The 25,019-nt window shown below is 39.1% G+C and overlaps 1 protein-coding gene across 1 annotated transcript in view; it reads right to left on the bottom strand.

The window, feature by feature from the left end:
- The window catches only part of CNTNAP2 (contactin associated protein 2), a 1,725,059-nt gene that overhangs the window by 1,278,970 nt on the left and 421,070 nt on the right, over nucleotides 1-25,019 (bottom strand). The window contains exons 6-8 of the mRNA XM_062195064.1: nucleotides 22,892-23,076; nucleotides 16,757-16,900; nucleotides 12,808-13,072 (exon numbers count right to left, since the gene is read on the bottom strand). Of these exons, the coding sequence (XP_062051048.1) occupies nucleotides 12,808-13,072; nucleotides 16,757-16,900; nucleotides 22,892-23,076 (594 nt within the window). The remainder of the gene's footprint in view (nucleotides 1-12,807; nucleotides 13,073-16,756; nucleotides 16,901-22,891; nucleotides 23,077-25,019) is intronic.

Raw genomic sequence — 25,019 nt, 5'->3', positions numbered from 1 at the left:
ACAGACCAAAGAAGACAACTGTTGTTCAAGATATTATAACCATAACTAAAGTGAATAGATTTTCTTCTCGCTTTTCACATTCTGTTTAACAAATGTTAATTACTGACTTTATGATAACTATGTTTAACTCAATAGATAAATAATGCTTGCTTGAGAGTTCGAGAGGCAAACTGCAGTAAAACGGCTGTGATTGCAAGACCTCAGATGAGGGCGGAATTTGCAATCAGCAAGTCCAACATCAAAGGGAAAAGTTCAAATTTACAACCACAAAACCTTAAATCCAAGGGACCAATCACCTAACCAAGTTCATCTGCTTGACAATCAACTCTACCCACTATCTTTCCAATCCCTACCACACCCTTTCTCTTGTAAAATGTCCTCAGCTAACCCTGCAAAGAGAAAGAAGTGTCTATTTTTTCACCAAGACTGCAGGCCTCTTGAATGAGCCTGATTTCTTTGTATCAACACTCATCTTGGGTAAATTGGCTTTCCAGTGAGAGCCGCCTAGGTCTTGTTTTATAGTATCAACGTGAGGTGCTATATGGTAGCTATGGTAAACTGTTACCTGTGGTTGGGAACAGACAATGGTATTAAATCTAGACCTTGAAGCATGACAAAGAGTTTAACATGATGATATATGGAAGAAGAAATTTCTAGACGATAGTGGAAAGTCGTCAATATTTGATATGAAGAAGAAAAAGTAAGACCAAAGAGTCTAATGGGACTTAGTATGTACAATCTCTTGTGTATCATGCTGAGAAATTGTGACTTATCCCTTTGGTAATATGAGAAAATTGAAGTATTTTCCTTGCATTTTAGAAATAATGAATCTTGGCCGGTGCCATGGCTTAACAGGCTAATCCTCCGCCTTGCGGCGCCGGCACACTGGGTTCTAGTCCCGGTTGGGGCGCCGGATTCTGTCCCAGTTGCCCCTCTTCCAGGCCAGCTCTCTGCTATGGCCCGGGAGTGCAGTGGAGGATGGCCCAAGTGTTTGGGCCCTGCACCCCATGGGAGACCAGGAAAAGCACCTGGCTCCTGGCTTCGGATCGGCGCGACACGCCGGCCGCAGTGGCCATTGGAGGGTGAACCAATGGCAAAAAGAAAGACCTTTCTCTCTGTCTCTCTCTCTCACTATCCACTCTGCCTGTCAAAAAAAAAAAAAAAAAAGAAAGAAAGAAAGAAAGAAATAATGAATCTTGATGTGACTGGAAGGGGAGAGGGAATGGGAAAGGGGAGGGTTGCGGGTGGGAGGGAAGTTATGGTGGGGGGAAGCCATTGTAATCCATAAGCTGTACTTTGGAAATTTATATTCATTAAATAAAAGTTAAAAAAAATTAAAAAAATAAAAATAAAATAAAATACTCAGGTTGGTTTTCCTCAAAAAAAAAAAAGCAATATAAACTTGGATAATGTGGCAGAAAAATTAGAAATAATAAGGAAAATTATTTAAAAGGCTCCTTGGGAATCTTGATGATAAAAGATTAAGGCATCATTTGTGATAGGTACTGCAATCAAAGCACTTCAGATGCATCATATTTAACCAAAGCTGATTCTTATGAATGAAAACCAGAGTGGAGTGAATGTTAGAGAGTGCCATAGGCTGGCCAAGTATAGCGACTTCAGACTCAAATTTCCTGAATTCCTTCTCAAGCTGGAGGTACCTCAGTGGCTTAGTCTTCTCTATGCCTATGTTTCTTCTAATATAAAGTGTAGGTGATCGTGGTTAATTTCCTGTGGAGTTGCTGAGAGAATTAAATATGACTTAACACGGTTGTGCATGTTATCTTTGCTTAAACAGGGACTGGAACAAAGAGAGAATTCAATCAGTATTAACCAGTGTGCTTTTAACTATTACACCATAATATTTGGGTTGATGAAAACAGAGGTAGCCTTGATTGTCTTTCAAGTAATGAGTCTTTCAACTAGGGTAAAGAGCCAATGGATGGGTGATGGTGGTGAATGTTAATGTTAATGTTACATGTGCCAGATGAAGATGGAGAACAAAATTGGATTTTTCCCAAGGTTTTGAACTTGGGTCACTAGAAGAATGATTTTATCATTGATATAAGTGAGTTAGAAAGAAGGTTTCTCAATAACACCTAACTTGCAAGGTTATTGACCCTTATTCAAGATAACAAATAAAAGGATTTTGTACAGTGATAGGCAGAGTAGGCACATTCAATAGCATTATCTATTATCATAGTCATCCTTATTGATCTCAGGATTGAATGAGAAACACATAGAGAGTCTCATTTCTTCCAGCCTTTTGTGGCTTCGTGGAGAGTCAGTTCAGCAGATCTGGTTCAGCGTGAATAAGAAAGGTGGCTGGTTTCAGTCACTGGGCTCTTGGGGATCCCTTCTCCAACAGGACAACTTTCCTGCCTCTCGCCCTTTTCATTATGTAGAGCAATAGAGGTACGGAATTTCAGCTACAGTGTCAGCTGACCAGCTATGCTCAATCACAAGCAAGAGCTTGAGGGACTGGGGACTTTACAACTAACCTGCTGGTAGTACTGAGTGTTATATCTGCACACCAAGAAACAATAGGGTTTGATAACAGAGAAGACAGGGGGAAACACAAATTTGGCAGTGATCAGCATAGGGATTGCTGGAGGCATACCAGGTTGGGAGATGGTGAAAACTCACACCTCGCAGGGTAAACAGTATTCCTAGGCGAAGGGAGGCTGCACCCTAGACTGAAGACAGCAAAGTCAGAGCTTAAAATAAAATAGTGAAGTTGAATGGGGAGAGGAAGATTACAGGGAAATCAGAGGTGAACAGTGCTCCAATCCAGGCAGGGAACTGCTGCAGGGTGGTTGTGGAGGGGTTGTTAGACCCCAGCCTATGGACAGAGGTAGCTCAGTAGGGAAACAATCTCTGAATGGAGCCCAGAAAAGCTACAAGTGCTAGAAGACAGGCTGGACACACTCGCAGAAAGATGAGATATACAAGGCAGGTAATCGGCATCTCTCAGAATACATCAGACTCTAAGAAGCGTGCCAGCAAAGATGTAGGTGGAACTTCAATAAAATAAATTGGCTCAAAGTACACGAAGAGGGAAAAAGTGATGTGTGGAGAGAAGAGGACTGGGATGTAACACAGAAAGTCAGTAACTGTCAGTAGGGTCTACGCTCAGGTTAAGGCGGCCTCAGGGACATTCATCAGAAGGAATAAATCAAAAATCTGAATATTGGTTAAAGATGGGTTCATATACAGAGACATTTCCTGATACATTGTTTCTCGGAGGTCATCACTTTCTAGGCAGTATTGTGGGCTCCCCCTGGGTTTTCTTGAGAAGAGCTTGTTTGAGGAAAGGAAAGACAGCAAGAAATATGTGTGGCCAAACACCCTGCTGGGCACATGGAGGAGTCCATCTTTTAGCTGACCTCGAGTCACTTTCAGAGATTTCCAAGTAGTTTCACCCAGAATTTGCAGGAGACCTCATCAATGAGGCCATTTCCCAACTCGTCATAACCAAGTAACTAGAACCTAGTAGCCTTAAATGCTTCACATATTGCCTAAAGATCATGAAAAACAAATGCACAAAGGTGGATGATTGTTAATATCTCACAGTCTGACCTTTCTGTTCAAGCTAATTGCCTCTGGTAATGCTCATTATGAGATTAGTGGGGGTGAGGATGGATGGAATTGGGAAAGATTTCCTAAAATGACTTTGCTTTGTGTGTGTGTATATTTTTCTTTTTTTTCTGATTAAGAAAGTAAATGCCCCATGGCTGCTTCATAGCCTCTTTATTTTGTTAACTGTTTGATATAAAAATTAGGAACTCAGTGAGAAAAAACATCTAAAATTGACTTAGATTCCTCTCCATTGTATAAATCCATAGTGATTAAATATATCAATTACTCATTATCATTCAGGGAAATTTCTGCCCTTACACTTAAGTGGGAGGAAAAGAGGGTTTTAAGTAAGACTGGTTTGTTCCTGTGCCCTTCCTGGTCCTGATGTGAAAGCATCAACTACATGCACATGTATATAAAATTTGAGTTCATGGGCTTTGGTCTTAGGTGGTATTTCATCATTCATTTTCATTCCCATTGTTTATACTAGAGATGTCTGACTTTATTCTCTTTGGTTATTGGCACAGTACACTGAAGTCTTTCTAAAGATTGGCTTATGTAATTGAGAGGCCGATGTAGAGAGAGAAACAGGAAGAGAGAGAGAGAGGGAGAGAGGAGAGATCTTCCATTGGCTGATTCACTCTGCAAAAGCCAGCAACAGTCAGGGATGGGCCTCCATCCGGGTCTCCCATGTGGGTGGGAGAGAAAAACCCAAACACTTGGGGCATCATCTTCTAACTTCTAGGGCACATGACATCGCATGCTTCCTGCCATCAGGAGGAAGTTGGATCTGAAGTGGAGGAGTTGGGGCTAGATATTAGGCACACCCATATTGCGATGTAGAATACAAGGCATCCGAAACAGTGGCTTAACCCATTGTTCCCCTACACACTCCCCATCAGCTGAGGCCATTAAAACATTATCTGGGACCCACTGTAAGTTTTTACCTCCATTTGATCCACCAAAGTTTACTAAATTTTTACCTCTCCTTGCTTTTCAAACTGACTAGATGCACACAAATGCAATCATGTTTTATTCATCTTCCTAAAAAAGGCATAGAACATATTTTAAAAGACCTGAAATCTTGTAGAAATGAGAATGGATATGGTATCCTGGAGTGTGATTATAAATTAAAATGTCCCCTTTGCTTTCTAAAGAATAAATCAATACTTAACATCACAAAACTCTCCCATCCCCACCCAGCCTTTTTTTCCCTTTCATCTTGGAATATAATGTGTCTATTGATGTGGAAAAAGTGTGGCAGCATGCGCTGAAGCATAATTAAAGGTAGCTTTCCACTCAGCTTGCATGAGGATAGGACAGCCACTCTGGGACTAAAAATATAATAGAAAGCCGGTTGGGCGAAGCTACCCCAGGAACAACACACCATTCACTCCAACCCTTTTTACTTGGTACCATGTGGCTCTCCCAGCGAGCCTCCGTGTGAACTTAGGGGACTAAAATCAGCTAAGTGTGTTGTAGATTTGGCCAGGGATATCTAAAATTATACTCATAGGTATAGACTATGTCTATATCTATAGGTCCATAGCTATACTTCTTTTGACATTTACTAAGCTGGAGAAGCTATGCTGTTCCCATGCAAATTCAGGCTCCTAATTAAAATGAACACAGAGCTCCATGACCAGCCTTCCTTGGGCTTTGTCTTCCACCTAGGAGTCTAGAGGAATCTTTGTCTTAAAATGACAGATTTGAGTTTTGCAGGATCTACAAGCCCACAAAAAGCATGAAAATCTAAGTTATTTTTAGCTGCTTATTTTGTAGAAGTATAGGTAGATACATTGTGGGTAAAAAGAGCTTTCATTCATTGACTCACCACTAAGAGATAAATCGATAAACTGTTACCCAATAGCTAGCAATATTAAGGAAAAATGCTCTCATATAGTATCTATCTATCCATCCATCTTCTACCTATCATCAATATATCTGTTCTTATGCCCATCCACCACACTGACAGTTTCAAAATGGAAAGTGTGGCATTTGTTCACAATTTGTTATGTATGTTTTCAAATACTAAAAAGTTACAGGCCCATCCCCAGTTTTTTGCATTTAATAAATGCCATTAAGGAAATTAAATTTCAGCTTATCATTTAAATGCCAATTTCTTAAAAAATTACTACATGTGCTTCTTAGTAAATAGGAGAGCCAGAATTAGATACGGATATAACTTAGGCTTTGTAATTCCCACTCATATTGGTAAATATTTTATTTTTCAGGAATATCATCAATGGTCAATTATTTTGTAACTTCCTTTTTATCATAAATTAATGTTCATTATAGAACACATATATAGGAGTAAATTTGAGAGGTATTAAGAAGTAAACAAGGGGCCAGTGTTGTGGCATAGCATGTAAAGCCACCACCTACAGTGCCAGAATTCCATATGTGCACTGGTTCAAGTCCTGGCTGCTCCTCTTCCCATCTAGCTCTCTGCTGTGGCCTGGGAAAGCACTAGAAGATTGCCCAAGCCCTTGGGCTCGTGCACCCACATAGGAGACCCATAAGAAGCTCTGGCCGTTGCTGCCAATTGGGGAGTGAACCAGCGGATGGAAAACTTACTTTCTCTCTCTCTTTCTCTCTTTCTCTGCCTCTCCTTCTCTCTCTGTGTAACTCTTTCAAATAAATAAATCTTTAAAAAAATGAAGTAAACAAAATGAGCTAGTGACCTACCAATTAGAGATTGTTAGTATCTTTCAGATTTTATTTCGTTCTGACCCTCTTCTGGCCATCTATATATTTAAAATAATAATGCCAGGGTCACATTCTACTTAGATTTTTCTAAATGCTTTTATTCACAGTATTATGTTTTACCATGACATTGAACTTTATCTGAGAAACATGATTTGTACTGGCAACAGCATTTCACACAAGAATACCCTCTTTAAAATCATCTGTCCATTTCCAATTATTTGTTTTCACTTATCTTAATTACCATATATATGTTGAAATAAATACCTCTAACTAATTATTTATTTTCTTAGAATCATAATGATTCAGATTTAATAGATCAAAGGAGAGTGACATTTTTAATTATGTTCTATTAATTATAATTTAAATTTGATTTAAGGAATATAAAATGCATTACTAAATAATTCTCCAATCACTTTGCTTTAAACATTATAAAACAAATCATTTGAAGTATGTGAAGTATGCCTAAACACTAGTTAATTTTTGAGTTATGGAAATTTATTTTAATGAATTTTGAAATGACTGCAGCAGTTTTAAATCAGAGAGCTGGAAATCATTTCTCAGCAAACAATTAAAACACAAAAATTTGTGTTACAAATGAGAACTTTCTTTTCTGATTGGATGAAAAAGCTGCTTCACAATGCAAATTATCACTGAAATTTGGAAATTGGAAAGAATGAACTTTTTAAAAGAAATATTAAAGTACTGGCTACATTTAGAAATAAAACAAAGAAAAGAGATATTGCAATTAGGATGAACAGATAGTGTTATGAGTGGTCTCACACAAACACCTAATTTACCCAGATTGAACTGGATTTTGCCAATATTTCTCAGCATGCCCCCAAGCCACATATTAAAGTAACAAAACAACTGTTTTTTTTTTCCATTGACACATTTAAATGCCACTCAAAGGTTTACTAAGGATATTTTGCTAGCAAGCAAAAGTAAATAAAACAAAGCCACACAAGATTTTCTTTGGGGACAGAAATACAAACATAGATGATCTTTGCTGAGTACAGGTGCCTGCTACAGTGTGGATGCTAAACAGTCATTGTGAAACTGAAACAATGTCTACGCAAACAAAACAAAGAGGTTCAAACACTTGAGCTTAACCAAACAATTGATATAGGAGCAGGACATATTCTGCTTTGTTTACAAAGGCTGTGTCTACATGGAGAGAAAGTGATTTTTTTCCCAATAGGTGAGAGAGATCATTAGTAGGGATAACTTTCCACTATGTAAATACTGAATCATATTTCATAACCTTATTAATATGGGCATAGCAGATTGAGTATGTATTGTCCTAAATATTTGTTCACATTTAGTGACATAAAATCCAGGAATGTTGCAATAAAACTCCTGTTTCAAATGCTAGGTAGTTTTTTCTTTTTCATTTTGGCAATACATCATAGAGGAATAAATTTTATTATTTTTTGCTGTCACTATGATACTACAATATGGTTCCTGGAATGTATATTTAATCTTCCAATGAGCAGTTATGGAAAAAAAAATGCACCCAGATAACTAAAATCTTTAAAAATTCCAACATTTTAAATGAAAAGACAAAACAGTAAGTCTAAGTTTTCTAAGCTGTTTTTAGACATGAATCATTGTAGGGTCATGGTGACTTTTTCAATATAAGCAAAAAAAAGTACAGAAATGTCTATAGCTATTGAACATAGCAAGGTAAGGGGCTGATGGTGTGGCGCAGCACTTTAAGCTGCCTGTTGGAACGCACACGTTGTCTATCAGAGAGCTTGGTTTCAGTCCTGACTGCTCCACTTACCACCCAGCTTCCTGCTAATGTGCCTGGGAGGCAGTCAGTGACGAATCAAGTATTTGATTCCCTGCCACCCACAGAGGAGACCCAGAGGGAGTTTTGGGTCCTGGCTTTGGTCTGGCCCACCCCTGACTATTGCAGGCATTTGGGAAGTGGGCCAGCAAGGGGAGGATCCCTCTTCTCAGTCTCTCCCTCTCTCTCTGTCACTCTGCATTTCAGATAAGTAAATAACTCTTCAAAAAGTACAATAGCATGGTAAAGTTCATGTTATGAACCTCTGTCAGCAGGCTTTGAGTTTGACACAAGTTTTTTCTTATTGTGTTTTGATAAAAATTGCTTGAAAAGCACAGTTTTAGGTCCCCTTTCAAACAGGCTTTTCAACTCAAAGTTAAAATATAATTGTATATAGAATGAACAGATGTTATCCACTAGACCCTTTTCAGCTTCTAGTTTTTTTATTACTACTTATTATTAATAAAGATAATGTGTAAGGGCTGGCACTGTGGTATAGTGGGTAAAGCCGCTGCCTGCAATGCTGGCATCCCATATGGATGCCAGTTCAAGTCCCGGCTGCTCCACTTCTGATCCAGCTCTCTGGGAAAGTAGTGGAAAATGGTCCAAGTCCTTAGGCCCCTGTACCCATGTGAGAGACCTGGAGGAAGCTCCTGGGCTCAGATCGGCCCAGCTCTGGCCGCTGTGGCCATTTGGTGAGTGAACCAGTGGATGGAAGACTTTCTCTCTCTCTCTCTCTCTCTTTCTCTCTTCATCTGCCTCTCCGTAATTCTGACGTTCAAGTAAATAAATAAAAATGTATTCTTAAGTCAGTAACTACTGTGCTAAAGAAAAAACAGAGGAATGCTTTTTAAAAATTGATGTTACAATTAGGAAAATGTTTTGACAAAAAGAAAACTTGCTCTGAAAATTCAGCATTACCCAGGTTTGACTGAGTTGTTTGTATTTATTTATTTATTTATTTTTGACAGGCAGAGTGGACAGTGAGAGAGAGAGACAGAGAGAAAGGTCTTCCTTTTGCCGTTGGTTCACCCTCCAATGGCCATCGCTGCGGCCGGCGCACCGCGCTGATCCGAAGGCAGGAGCCAGGTGGTTCTCCTGGTCTCCCATGGGGTGCAGGGCCCAAGCACGTGGGCCATCCTCCACTGCCTTCCCGGGCCACAGCAGAGAGCTGGCCTGGAATAGGGGCAACCGGGACAGAATCCGGAGCCCCGACCAGGACTAGAACCTGGGGTGCCGGTGCTGCAGGCAGAGGATTAGCCTATTGAGCTGAGGTGCTGGCCTTTGACTGAGTTTTACAGGTTGAGTTCACTGTCAATGACTAATGAGGTGTGTGTGTGTTTTTTTTTTTTATTTTTTATTTTTATTTTTGACAGGCAGAGTGGACAGTGAGAGAGAGAGAGACAGGGAGAAAGGTCTTCCTTTACCGTTGGTTCACCCTCCCCGACTGGGACTAGAACCCCGGGTGCTGGCACCGCAGGTGGGGATTAGCCTATTGAGCCGTGGCACTGGCCGTAATGAGATTCTTGAAAAAGTAATCATAACTTGGAGAGAAAGATACAAGACAGAGTGAATAATATAGAGAATATACTCTTAATTTTAAGTGTCACTTTGAATTGATTCCCAAAGATATAATTAAAATTTTAACTGAATTAGCTTCATTTAGTACTTGAGAACTTAAAGCAAATGCAAGTTACAGGTATACAGCAGCAGTATTTAGAGTCCTTATGTTGTCTTCTCAATGCACTGTGTGTGTACACAAAAATGCTTTTAGTGTGTATTTTTTCTTCTAGACTTTCTGCATTTTTGAAATATTTCAAAGCAAGCTATGTGAAACAAGAAATAAAAATTGATATTTTCCAAATGTTCATGCTGATTAAAAACAGAATAGACATGGAAAGGATATTGGGTTAACTATTTTTTCATCATTGCTTTTTAAATTAACTGGGTAAAATCAAATGATGGGGGCAGTGCTGTGGCAGTTAATCCTCCACCTGTGGTGCCAGCATCCCATATGGGCACCAGTTCTATTTCCGGCTGCTCCTCTTCCAATCCAGCTGTCTGCTATGGTCTGGGACAGCAGTAGAGGATGCTTGGGCCACTGCACCTGTGTGGGAGACCCAGAAGAAGCTCCTGGCTCCTGGCTTCCAATCAGCTCATCTCTGGCCATTGCTGACATTTGGGGAGTGAACCAGTGGATGGAAAACCTTTCTCCCTGTCTCTCCCTCTCATTGTCTGTAATTCTACTTCTCAAATAAATAATAAATAAAATCTTTAAAAGAAATCAAATGATGAATTGCCTTTTATGGGCTCCACAAGTATTTTTAGCATGAATGAATTAGTACAAGATAAAAAATTTTTTAAAGATTTTCTTCATTTATTTGAGAGGTAGAGTTACAGACAGTGAGAGGGAGAGACAGAGAAAGGTCCTCCTTCCATTGATCACTCCCCAAACAGCCACAATGACTGGAATGTGCCAATCTGAAGCCAGGAGCCAGGTGCTTCTTCCAGGTCTCCTGTGGGTGCAGGGACCCAAGGACTTGGGCCATCTTCTACTGCTTTCTCAGGCTACAGCAGAGAGCTGATTGGAAGAGGAGCAGCCAGGACTAGAACCGGCGCCCAAATGGGATGCCGGCACTGCAGGCAGAGGATTAACCTACTGTGCCATGGCGCTGGCCCCCAGGATAAAATTATTTTAATGGATGTATATAAATTACTTAACTATTGTTTTTCAAATGTGATCAGTGATAATTAAACCTCAGTTTCCACTATTTATATAAGAAAAAATATTTGAAATATTAAGGCAATTTCATTTAACTATGTCATAGTGGGCCATAGAAATGCTTATAAGTTATACCAGGTTCCTTTAATTTGCAGTCTGTGAAGTCCAGGTTACCTAGATTTATAGCTAAATTGACAAAAATTTCTAAATTCCATTTTCATCACCTTCAGGAAAATATATTACAATAAATTTGTTGTCACACTTTGGAGATCTTCGCATTTTTCTATTTTTTTTTAAATGAACACAGCTTAAATTAGAATGAGACTAAATTGGAGTCCTAAGTGAGGCAAATAACATTAATCAATGTTTATTGATCACCATGGTGAAGAAGTTATTATTTCAGTTTTCATAGTCTGTGTCTGATGGAAATCCAGAAACAAAGTTGAGTTTGCTCAGACAGCGCCAGGAGGGAGGACTTCATAGTCATGCTTTTCGTGTTTAGTGGTTAGGAAAGTATCATTTGTCATAACCGTGGGAAGTTTTTCTGTGGTACACATTTGTATGTGTATTTGTTTTGTCTATTATTTTGGTCTTTCTGGATATTTTCTACTTGCTCTAAATCTCTCCCGGTGAACTTGTACTGAGAAGCAATGATAAAATATGGTTGATCCATCATTCTGACTGAACACTCAGGGAGAATGTAAAACTAACAAAGCAAAAACAAAGTGAGGTTTCCATGATAGCTTTAGATTTCCATAATTTAGGCACACACCTGATATAACAGTTCTTATATCTTCTTTGAGTAGGTTTCCAGCAATAATCCCTAGAGTGGGGCTACACAGAAACACAGAGCCTATTTTAGAGGGAAGATATATCCATTAGCAGGGAATACTTTGTTACTGAATATCAGTTCAAAGATTGAGCGCAAGCTTCTGGAGCACCTCTTCTATTACAGGTACAGTTCTATACACTCGAGTTACAAGAACAGGTACAGTCCATGTTCTGAAGGAACTTTTAGCCTAGTGGGGCAATAAGGTAAACACAGAGCTGATGAGTTGGAAACTGTGGCAAGTTCATGCGTAGGGTGTGATGCAGGAGCATGGCCTGTATGGCAGTCAGAGCCATGGGGAATCCACCCAAATACCCTTTTACCACTCCCTCCCCCAGCATTGGGTTTCTCTGTAGGAGGTCCTCAGTAAATGTTAGTTTTCTTGCCATCTCCTATTTTAAGATAAGCAAAACTTTCACAAGGAGCATCTATGGAAATTTGTTGGAAATTATATCATTTTTCATTGCCATATTGGACTTATTTTTCTTTTTGTAAACATCTAAGCGTGTAAAATCACTTTGATGACACAGTATTAATAATAAAAGAATATTCCAGGATTGGTAAGTCTTAACTAACAACATTATTTAAGCATCAGCTACGTTATCACTATAATACCAAGTTTAAAAATTACTATGTTTAGTCAACAAGTCTCCCCCTCAGTCGGTACCTTCACTTTGTCATTCCACTTTACATTCGTTTTTATTTTTATCCAACGATTTGCCTAATTTTAGAGAGGTCACTTTGGAGTTTTGATTCAGGTAGCTGAAAACTATTCCTTCAAAGGTATAATTAAATTAATATAAGCTTGTTAAAGTTTTAAAGGTACTTGAACGTTCATGAAGTCGAAAGATACCAGATACTGTCATGTTATTAAAATAGAGTCTCTGTTTTAAGCCTAAAATATTCACTTAGGAGAATAACAACTTCTCTATAAACATGGACTAGCGTTTGTATCGATGATATCGACGCACTAACACAATCTCACCCAATGCTGCCTTGCCCTTTCAACACTTTCCCAAGATTCCATTATTCAACCAGCACACAGTGTCACCACGTGTCTCAAATAACTGAACTGAAACATAAGCATGATCACATAACGCCAACAAAACACAGCACAGCCACAGCTTCGGAACCTGCAAAGGCAGTTTCAGGTACAAAGGTCAGAGAGCTGTCACTGACCTGAGGAAATATCTATCTGGCTCATCTTGGTCTGGGTGACGTTGATGTGGACTCCCACTTTGCTCTCTGTCAGGTCGATTTCCACGTTGCCCAGGTTATCTGCAAACTGACTGAAGAGCAGGAGACCATTGGGGTTCCAGGTCCTGAACTGGAAACTGACTGAAAACAGATCCTGGTTGAGCCGTCCAGGGACCTCCAGGTAACTCGTAGCATTGAAAAAGACAGGCACCGTATAGGGCTCCACACAGGAGAAACTCAAATTTCCCTATAAAACAGAAAGGCAGATAGGGAATGACATGAACATCCACAGTAGACTGTTTGCAGAGCTATAATTCTGTACATTGTGGAAGCAGGGCCTGAGCGTCTGCCAAACACTGGCATTGTGGAACAGCATGGATTCAGTAACTGGGTGGCTCATTCTGAATTCGCTGGGCAGGTAAGATCTAGCATTGCACAGCCACTGACCATCTAGTTGAGGGTGTAACAAGCACCATCCATCAAGGGATTGACAGCTTGACAGCCTGCCGCAATGGGCTGACCGCAGGATGCGACAGGTGTACCTGTGTTGTGGTCGTGAGTGTAGACCCCTGAAGGTTTTGCAGGCAGCAAAGCTGCTGCTGGCGGGGCACCAGCTGGGAGAGAGAAGTCCCTGTCTGCTTGCGAGGTCCAATGCCAGAACATCTGTCACCCAGGTCCCAGTGGGAACAAGGGTTACTTGTTTGCTGATTACTAAACAGATATTTAGGGGGGACATAACCTTGTCTTTTATCTGCATATCTAACAAATGTTAATTAACTACTTAGCATCAGTGCAATTGTATTTACTTCATATTATTTTGTTACATAACCCAAAAATCCCATTAAATTCTCATAAAGTGTGCTTATATTTTAATGTATTAATGCTTGTGGAAAAGTTAAGAGTACAAAATGAAAAGAAAATATGCAATAATTCAGGCTTTCTCCTCCCTACCATAGTCTTCCTTTTTGGCATAAAAATTTGTTTACAACTCATATACACTGAATTTCACATTCCAGTGTATAAGTACCTTCCTTTATATGAAAATCTAAAGTTGCTACCTACTTCTTTTATCCTGCCATATAATTTCAGTAAATGTAATTTGATGACACTTTCATTAAGTACTTCTCTATAAATACTTACATACATATGCATATATGTATATATATGTGTATATATATAAATTATTTACAACATCACACTTTTATGCCAGATATCTGGTTAATCCATTTTAGCATATGGACCATTAAATGTAAGGATGATTGTCTCCTTGAATTAATATTCAAATTAAAATCGCTATGTACCTTTGCAGATGATTATTTTCAAGTGGTTGTTTATACCAATGAGAACTGCCTGTGCTTAACAATTGAGATGTTATAACTGACCACATACATGTGTTGGGAGAATGGTCTCTCAAGCAAAATTAAAGGTCTTTCCTGGATAATGTACTGACTCTGTAGTAAATGCTCAATGTGGGAATGAGTGTATGGGAGAGGGAATAGGATTAGTGCTGATCAATTGCAATGAACAATCAGCAGCTGAAATATCTGAAAACAAATTTCTTATATAAATATTTGCCTTTGTTTGCAAAATGTCCATTTCTTTTCTGGCCTAAGGTTTTCAGATTGTGTGTATGTGTGTGTCTCTGTGTGTGTATTTAGAAGTTTCTTCTATGCCCATGAATATATTTGTTAAAAGGAATATAATCATAATTTTTTAAGCTTTACAAAATATTTTTGATATTCAAGTTTGAGACAGGATTTAAGGCACACTATATTTTGCAATTAAACTTCATTTTGGAATGAGTCTCCTCAGTAGAATTCTCCATAGTCTGAGCAGCAAAGGAATACTCCAAGGACCAACAGTGAGGTTTTGGCAAAAATAACATCTTACCTCTTCTGAAAGGTGAAAAATAATAGAAACAAGGTTCTGATTATCTGAATTCTGTGCCTTTTTAAACTTCAACAACAATTTCTGAGAAAACACTTTAGTACCATTTTATGCAAAGTTTAAAACAGTATATATACAAGCATGTGTTTCTAGAAAAGACAGAAGATAGCATGGAAGAAGACCATGGCCTTGGGAGTCATATATTGTGAAGTTGCAACCCACATGTCATCACAGTCGTCTTGGTAAGTTACATCTGCAGATTAAGTCTCAATTTTTTTCACCTACAGAATATGGACATCTTTCTCACAGTGAGGTTCTCAGATTACCATAAATGTTTGTAGCATACCTACCACAGTGTCTATTACCTATAAATGGAGCTCTTAATATGTTTCCTCGATTATTTATGTACTGTATAGGAATATTTCATCAAATTCAACTTTTAATTATTATTATAATTTTATTCCTTTCAGGAAATATTTATTAAATAATCATTTAGTATTAATTATTATTTTATAGCTTATTATGTACAGCCTGAACTCAATGTATTCATTCAGAGATCACCATTTGTCCAAAAATTTATGAAAATCCAAGGCTCAAATTTGGGGCCATGAGATAGATTTTCAGAGTTTTTTTAGTGTAAGCACTCATGGGATTCTCTCTTCCAATGGCTATGGCTCCCAACCATATGGATTTCTGGAAACCCAGTCTCTTTTTGCCAATTAACATTTCTAGGGTTTGAAATAGTTTCTGGTCTTGCATAATCATAGGCACCCTGCGACAATGACTTTTTGTTAATATCTTTACGGGTCTGATGTGTTGTGAGTGGGAGGAAGTGGGGAGTTAAGGCAATTTCTTTAAAAAAAAAGACTTCTTTGTGTATATATATATATATATATATATATAGAGAGAGAGAGAGAGAGAGAGAGAGAGAGAGAGAGAGAGACCAATCTTTCATCCACTGGTTCACTCCCAACATGGCTGTGACAGCCATGGCTTGTCCACACTGAAGCCAGGAGCCTGGATTCCATCCAGGTCTCACAAATGGATGATGCTACTTTCCCAGGCATTGTTAGTAGGAAATTGGATGGGAAACAGAGGAGTGGGACTTGAATTGGTTCTCTGTCATGGGATGCCATTGTAAGTGGCAGCTTATCCCAGTGTGCCACAGCACTGGCCCCAAAACAGCATTTAACAATAAAGTAATCTTAGAACAACAAAATTTGGAAAGCTATGCACATACAAGGTTTTCAAAAATTTCATAGAAAATGCATATTATGAAGAGTTATATGTGACTTTTCTCTCCCTTTTTAATGTTTTTCTCACTAGTTTCAGCCATATCGTTTTATTTTAATCCAAGATTCTATTTTAGTGGACTTGGTTTTGTACAACTTGTAGCCATCTCCAAAAATCAAATGTAATGACAATAAGGGCAATCTCCATCTGAGTATACAGGTTTTTTTTTTTCATATATATATATATATATATGGCACAGCTTTCACAGTCCAATGGTATGTTTAATATTCTGTATGATTAGAACTTTGACACAAAGGTATTTATTTACATATTTGAACAAATTATCCTAGGATGTACGAAAATGAATACAATGAAGTTCCTGGTTTAAAACCTTTAAGATATTAAATTAAACCATGAGCAAGAAACACAGAGCAGCTATAATGGAACCCTTGGAAATGTGGCACTGCCAAGGTACGGGCTGCTAAGCTGCCAGCACGAAGCTCCTGCAAGGATGACTGCTTGCCGACGACTGGATCCCGGAAACACGGGGCATCACTGCCTGGTGCCTGGTTTGAACAAAGCCTGCCCCAGAGTCCAGGCCAGTTTACCTCAAGAGCTATTCTCTATTCTCCAGGTATATCAAGAATCATACAATTCTAGATAATTCAAAAGTATTTTTTTAATTGTTGAGTCCAACATAAACATGGTGAAAAATGCTAGTTTTATGGTAGTTGATCAATACCCAATAAAAATCCAAAAAAATTCTTCAGTGTTTTTGTAGACTGATACTTTGAGAGTGTAAGATTCTTACCACATTTGATGGCTCTAGCTTCTTCCTTCTGGCAAGATCAGTAATGTTGATGCCATTATAGTTGATGCTTTCCATGCAACCTTTGAAATTCTTTCTGCTACTGGAACTTGGCTTGCCAGAGAAAGGTATGCCTCCAAAGGTTATCTTCAATGAAAAAAAATGTAAAAAGTCACATGGCAATACAGCACTCCAGATAAAGCAATGACTACAGCCAAGGTCACATACCTTTTTTTACTTCCATCAAAATATACAAACATAATATTCTGCCTCCAAAATATGTCGCATATTTCATTCTGTTACTGAACTGTGTAATGGAATCATTCATTCTGACAATTACATCAAAAAGCAAACAACAAAAGAGCAAAAATCCCTTGCATCTGTATTAACCTTAAAGGCATTGTATAAATTTTTCTGAGAACACTTTAAAAGATTTTTTCCAGCAAACTTATTTTATCAAGTAATATTAAAAATATATTTTCATGTTTATCATTCAAAGACATACTATCAATAAGTGCCTCGAGTAATCTTGAGATAATCAGCCCTAATGTAATAAGCTGATAAAATTACAGCCCAAAGCAAGGAATATTGTATTTACTCTCTGTGGACTTAGTGTGGTCAAATGATCATTACAGTCAAAAGTTTGTTAAGTTTATTTGAATACAGAAACTAGCTCAACAATATTATTAGTAGATTGATTGGAGGCTTCTAAGGACTTGTGCAGTTTAAGCTGAACAATATGTCCTAAATGATATTATAGGTTTTCCAAATCCTAAGGAGTAAAGTCGAGGCTTCTTAGAGAGTTTCTCTGGGTACAACTGCTTATAGAAGGAGGGTATGCATTTTTCCATTTGTCTTCATCCAAGTTAGAGTATAGTGGCATTAAATTCATATGCTACAAAATTATACTTAAAGTTTTGCTAATAATGGCATTTAGTACTAGTAGTAGATTTATAGCATAAAATCAAGCTATTAATCACAGCTGCACAATCAAGATACATAAAAAGAAATTATTAGTCAATATATACAATTATTAGTTTTTCTTGTGTATTTATTAAAGACAATTGAAATAGTCAAAGACATCTTAAGAAGTCAGGATTTCTTATTGGAAACCAAAAGCAAAGATGTTTGTGTTTTAGGAAGTTTTTCAGTGAGTGAACTGGCATTTTAATAATTATTTTTGTAGGAAAAAAGACACAAAATAATGTTGGTTTGTGAGGCATTATGAAAAAGATCTTCACTAAAAATAAATTTTTTATTAACAATGGTTAACTGAATATAAACAGTTTGTCAGGATGTTCATGTATAGGAAGAATAGGGTAAAATTGAGGAAATACACACAAATATAGATACACACAGAAAATTAGAAAGCTACAAGAAGAAATAGTAAAATCTTAAAATCTAAAATTTTAGAATTAATGGGGAAATATTTAAAGTTGCACTGAAAAGATTTTATTAGGTATTGCATACTCCTAACTAATACCAAATGTGATAATTAGTACTAACAAAATGGAGTGCCCTGTTTCCTGTTTATACATTTTTTAAAGACTTTTTTTTATTTCAAAGTCAGATGTCAGACATACAGAGACAGGAAGACTCAGACGGGGGGCAAGGGAGAGAGAGACAGAGAGACAGGCAGACAGAGATCTTGCATTCACTGGTTTACTCCCTAAATGGCTGCAATGGCCAGAGCCGAGTGAGGCCAAAGCCAGGAGCCAGGAGCCTTTTCCAGGTCTACAACATGGGTGGCAGAGGCTCAGGCACTTGGGCCATCAGCCTTACCCGCTAATCCCCAATTATTACCTTACCCTATACAATCTTTTATGAATTTTGCCCCAATTTTAGTAAAAACATCTTCTCCTTAATGACATACAACATTACATTTTGAATAAAATTATTAAATGCCAGTGCTAAAGTATTGTCTTACTCCCTCTGTGTGCAGTCTCTTTAGTTGGAGGCCTTCCCTTGGTTTTGGGGTGCTGATTCAAATGCTCCTTAGAGTTTCTCTGCTTTCAGGAGCCCTAGGCACTTACTGCACATCACCAACGAGATTTTCAGGAAGGATCAGAGGCTCAAGTGAACAGGTTCCTTACAACTAAGTGCATTCTGATCCCAATCCCTATTGTAATCAATCAAATATAAACATATTACTATTTCTAGTAATGTATTCTCAAGGTAAAATAAAGTGGTTGGACCACAAAATCTATTGTGGTATTATTATTCTGATAATAAATAAAATTATTGCATTTGTCAGTTTATTAATTAGGTATTTATACAGTTCATACAGTGGAGTTATTACTGTTATTGCCATCCAATGATCATACCTCTAAATAAATAATTGCGTTAACAATTTTGTGAGCTGCAATGTATTTACACAGCGTGATACAGACTCACACAGAGGTAGCACAGAGACTACTATGTACTCTAAGTGTGCTTTTTCTCACCTTTTTCAGGCAAAATTTATGCTTTTCAGCTGGATAGTCGATATACAACATGTAGCAGCCTCTTTGACACTAGTTTTGGTCTCATGACATTTAATTACAAGGGCTGTGTGTGACTCCAAGAGCTGCTGTTAAGTGGGGAGGGCACAGGCTTATCTGCTCTCTTTCTCCTGCTGGCTGGAATGCCAAGTGCAGTGTGATCAGCCATGCTGAAGTGAGCTTGCAGCAGGCTCATGGATAGAACAAGCAGAGAGATACGAGGACTGCTATGGAGCTGCCATGGAACGAGACCCTAGATTGCTCTTACGTGAATGAGGATAACCATGTGTCTACTCTACACAGCGTAACTGGTCTTAACTTGTGTATAAGCTCCATGCACACAGACACACTTCTGCTAACTCCATTGCCTCCTCACATAAACCTGTAAGAAATATGCCATGATGTTAATTACAGAGGAGAATAAGAATTATCCACTGGAATTCAATAACTAAGAGGCAGAAAGAGATTCAGATGCAGGCTTCTGTTCCCATTTGAGTCTATGTGATTGATTTGCTCCACCATCCTTGCCAGTTTGTGGTTCCGTAGTGGATGAGGGAGAGCCATTCCTCTACTTCCCAAAGAGAGCTATACTGCAAAGGATAATGGCACAGTAAGCAAAGCAGGTGTCTCCCAGAACTGACTGAAGAAGGGAGGCTGTGCAGGCCAGGCAGCAGTTAGCTTTCCTGCCTTTGGTTTTGTTGGCTGAGAGGGGAGAGCACGGTGAAGTACATCTGTGCCTCACTGCTCTCCTCCCGGGCTACCATTAGCTCACAGCTGGCTGCAAGTGGTGATCGGACCACTCTGCAGAGTGCCTGGCTAAAACAGAAAGGGAACGCTTAGGCCAGCTCCCACAAAGCAATCTCCACACTGAGTCATGCCAAAGAAGCAAAGTGGTATTCTCTTGTTTCTTTCAAGCTGCACATCTCTGGGGTTGGTAATAGGAACATTTATTCTACCCTTAGCATTGCTGCACTGGATCCTTCCTCTCACAATGGCTCATGAAAACGGAGTTTAAACATAACTACTGTTTCAATTATATTATATGGAGTTTAATGCAAACAAATTACATTAAACAGAAAATAACTATACAGCATTCATCTCTAAGTTTTACTGTCATATATGAGGTTATACTTATGTCCCTATGAAGGAAATACTGCAAAATGATGTGCTATTGTGCTCATCTGGCCAACCCCTTGCTGAGTACTGTCATGTTAGTAGCATGAAAGCAACCATGGCGGGGAATTTGCACCATGAAAATCCTCAAATGCTACATCAAGACCTTCTTTCTCTTCTTCCTCAGAGACAGCAGGTTATTAAGCACTTACTGGCACACCCCTGCCTTCAGCCTCAAGGCCCTTTGCTTAGACCACACTGGAAGAACAGAAGCAATGCGATTTCAGGGACACAGTGCCTGTTTGAGTCCTGGCTCTAATTCCATCCCAGCTTCAGGCTGTTGCACAAGTTGGGAGGCAGCAAGGGTTGGCTCAAATGCTTGTGTCCCTGCCACCAACGCGGGAGACCTGGGTAGTGTTCCTGACTCCTGGCTTTGACCTGGTCCAGCCCTGGCTGTTGCAGGCATTTGGGTAGTAAACCAATGGATGGAAGCTCTCGCTCACTCTCTGTCTCTGTCTGTCTCTTTCTCTGTCTCTCTGATTTTAAAATTAAATGAAAATGAAGAAATAATTTAAAGAGAAATTTATAAATAAAATCGGGTAACAGACACATTTGCACAATGCAGTTGCAATTTCAACACTCCTCTCTAAGGAACAATAAAATGGCACAGCGAACGCACAAGGGCACTACCGAATATGTTATGTTATTTTATTTTTTTCAGGAAACATGACAATACTTGACATTCTTTGGACACTGGGGAACCCTAGCCTGTGCTGGTTTACCATTCCAATATTAGATCATGCTGCATTCCTTCTGATGATGGCCTTTGTTTTTGAAGCCGGGTTTTTGGTTGCTCCTTTGATAAAAGTAAGGAGTATCACAGAAAGTAAAAAGTGGAAAAGAAAATGAAAAGGATAGCACCAAGTTTTATTCTAAAATCTGATAAGGTACAGTGCACTCATTCCATGAATACGAATTGCCATTAAGAATGAGGTAGAATATATTTATTTTCAAATGGCTACCAAAGTGTCAGAACATAATTTTTTTTTAATTTTAATTTTTTTTTTATTTTTTTTAACAGGCAGAGTGGACAGTGAGAGAGACAGAGAGAAAGGTCTTCCTTTTTGCTGTTGGTTCACCCTCCAATGGCCGCCGCGGTAGCACGCTGCGGCCGGCGTACTGCGCTGATCCGATGGCAGGAGCCAGGTGCTTCTCCTGGTCTCCCATGGGGTGCAGGGCCCAAGCACTTGGGCCATCCTCCACTGCACTCCCTGGCCACAGCAGAGAGCTGGCCTGGAAGAGGGGCAACCGGGACAGGATCGGTGCCCCGACCGGGACTAGAACCTGGTGTGCCGGCGCCGCAAGGCGGAGGATTAGCCTAGTGAGCCGCGGCACCAGCCTAGAACATAATTTTTTAAGTCATTTGGATAAAATGGCCTAGGGATGATGTGGAAATATTATTGATGCAACTAAGCTGTCTATGAACTGAGAAATTTTGGAAAATTCAGGCAAAATAATATTTCAGCACATTTATTTGACTTTTATGATGCTTTTGTACATTTAGTGCTTCCTTTTTCTCCTACTATGTGCACACCATGATGAAAATCTTAAAACAGACTTACTCACATATTTGAATAATAGGTTTGATGAGCATTTTAAGGTTGAATTGCTCCCTAAATAATGTATTATTATATTATATAATGTACCTAATATGCCTACTAGTATATTATGAGGATATAAAAATAAATATATATATATATATATATTTGCAGTGCCAATGTGATCATCATTTTTAATCTCTAGATGGTAAAAGTCTTTTGATTTATGACAATGTCTTTAACTATTCTTTATTTTACTTTACTTAATGACATTTATAAGTGAGAAGATAAAACTTGCCAGAAGACCTATCAACAATCATGGATTTATAAAGAAACAGAAACCAGAACTCAGGCATTCGTGCTCGATATTTTATAACAAACGCCTGGACCACACTGCACATGACGCAGCTCAAGAGGAGTAGCTGCCGCAGACACCAGGGTAAAGAGGACAAACCAGATTCACATCCCTCACAGCAGGGTCCACCGCCTCTAAATTATTGCTTTGCTACTAATATTTTTTTAAAAATTTCAAATTTTCGCTTCTCCAAACAAAGAGGAACCATTCTAGGATCAATAGGAAACTATGTCATTTTGTTTATTTCTAAAACACTAACTATGAAAATTTGAAAAAATTTAAAAAATATTAGTAGCAAAAAAATTTCAAATTTTCGCTTCCCCAAAGAGGAACCGTTCTAGGATCAATAGGAAACTATGTCATTTTGTTTATTTCTAAAACTATGAAAATTTGAAATAGTAAAAAAAATATTAGTAGCAAAAAAATGTCAAATTTTCATAGTTAGCGTTTTAGACATAAACAAACTGACGTAGTTTCCTATTGATCCTAGGACGGTTCCTCTTTCTTTGGAGAGGATGGGCCGCGTCTCGGTGGGCACAGCACTCACAGCCAGGGAGCAGGCACAGTCGCAGCGCTGGCTCCCCGGTCCTACCTCGTAGTCCAGGTCCAGGTAGTCGAACTCGCCGTTGGTGCGGAAGTGCTGCAGGCTCCTGTCCAGCGTGAGGTTGATGCTCCGTCCCTGTCGCTCAATGACCACGGAGTGCCAGTGGTGGTCGTCCAGCAGGCTGCCTGTCGTCACGGACGTGTGGCCGTAGATGGGGCCAAGCTGGTTGCTCCCTGAGTCCCGGGAGCCAAGGAGAGAGAGGCAGTGACCACCGGGCAGACCGCGGGCGAGGAGGGCAGACCCCCCACTCCCCACGTCCACCTGCTCCCGCCCCGGCTCGGCCCCACCCACTGAAGTCCCCCTGGGGAGATGCCGCCCTGGCTATGCTCAAAACTGTTTTAATTCCCAGTATATGGAGATTGTGAAAGACGGAAAACATGTCCTCCCTTATTAAGTGAAGTGCGGGCTGCTTCGAATGTGCGCGGATTCTGCTCCACTGTGGAGGCCCCTTAGACGGCCAGTCTCACAGGAGCTGGGTTCTGTGTGGCCGGGAGGAGACGGCTCTGGGTCTCTAACTCCTCATGCTAAAGGAGAACAAGAGCCCATGCCTCATGGTGCTGCTGGGTTGATTTGATGGATTCATACAGCACAGACCTGAGCGCACTTCTCCATACCGTCAGCGCTCATTAACAGTCACCTGCTAGTCTCTTACTACTGTGACTAGCATTGGTCAAGACAACGCAGCATGGCAGTTCTCCATTTTCATTGAATCCAAAAGTCACCATAGTAAAATAATATTTAATAGCACAGAAAATGTACTCATTATCATTCAATTAAAATAAAAAAGTACATATGTCATTAATCTAACCCAAAGGAAATTAAATTAGCGAACAAAAAAGCGGTCTGCACCTTAATGTTTATTGCAGCTCAATTCACAATAGCTAAGACCTGGAATCAACCCAAATGCCCATCAACAGTAGACTGGATAAAGAAATTATGGGACATGTACTCTATAGAATACTATACAGCAGTCAAAAACAATGAAATCTGGTCATTTGCAACAAAATGGAGGAACCTGGAAAACATCATGCTGAGTGAATTAAGCCAGTCCCAAAGGGACAAATATCATATGTTCTCCTGATTGGTGACAACTAACCGAGCACCAAAAAGAAAACCTGTTGAAGTGAAATGGACACTATGAGAAACGGTGAGTTGATCAGCCCTTGCCCTGACTGTTGATGAACAACTTAATACTTTATCCCTTTTAGTATTTTTTTCTGTTTGTTCTACTTAATACTATTGGTCGAATTCTGTAATTAATAGTTTTGAATTAAAATTTCTATAGGAACAAAACTATAAATAAGAGTGAAACATTTTTGGATTCAAAATGTTTTTCAAGTTCATCTCCAGATGCTTTTTACATATTTTATACCATTCTTCAGTTTAATCAAAAGGTATTGCTTTTCATCATCAGGCAAAATTAAATGCTATAAAAATATAATATGGTTTCAGCATAAATGATAAATGAAAGTAGGAGAGACACACAATTAACTATCACATTAAATTCTCTCTCCTTCTCTTCCTTTCTCTTCTCTCATCCTCCTTCCCCCCACTTCCTCCCCTAATTTTTCCTTTCCTCCTCTCTCCAATCTCTTTGCCTCCCTCCCTCTCCCTCCTTTTGTCTGTTCTTGCTTCCTTCCTCCCTCCCTTCCTCCCTCCCTCCATTCCTTCCTTCTTCCCTCTACTCCTTCCTTCCCTTCATGACATTTAATGCTAATGAAATACCTTACACATATAAGGGGATTTCAAATAGGTCATGGAAAATGGAATTAAAACAAGTTTATTTAGTTGCAAGAATTTGTTGAAAAACATGCGTGGCTTTTTCATAATATATATTTTCCATAAACTCTTTAAAGAGCTTTTGTTTCATCAATGTATGTGTAAACACCTCACATTTTCTCTGGTTCTCCTAGATCATCTTTGCTCAGCCTGTGGTGAAATTAAATGTTGACATGCGATGGTGAGTGTGTGTGTGTATGTGTGTGTGTGTTTGTATGTCTGTGTGTGTAGTGAGACAGGGAGGGTATGAAGAATTGGAGGATGGATAAGGAGAGAGAAATAAGCAAGAAGAAAAGTAGGAAAAAATCCAAATGAAAAGGTTATGCTGAGTCTTACT

Source organism: Lepus europaeus, chromosome 1 (genome assembly GCF_033115175.1).
Source record: "Lepus europaeus isolate LE1 chromosome 1, mLepTim1.pri, whole genome shotgun sequence".
NCBI lineage: Eukaryota > Metazoa > Chordata > Mammalia > Lagomorpha > Leporidae > Lepus > Lepus europaeus.
The sequence above is the reverse complement of the archived record's forward strand: the minus strand, read 5'-3'. Positions and strand labels throughout refer to the sequence as shown.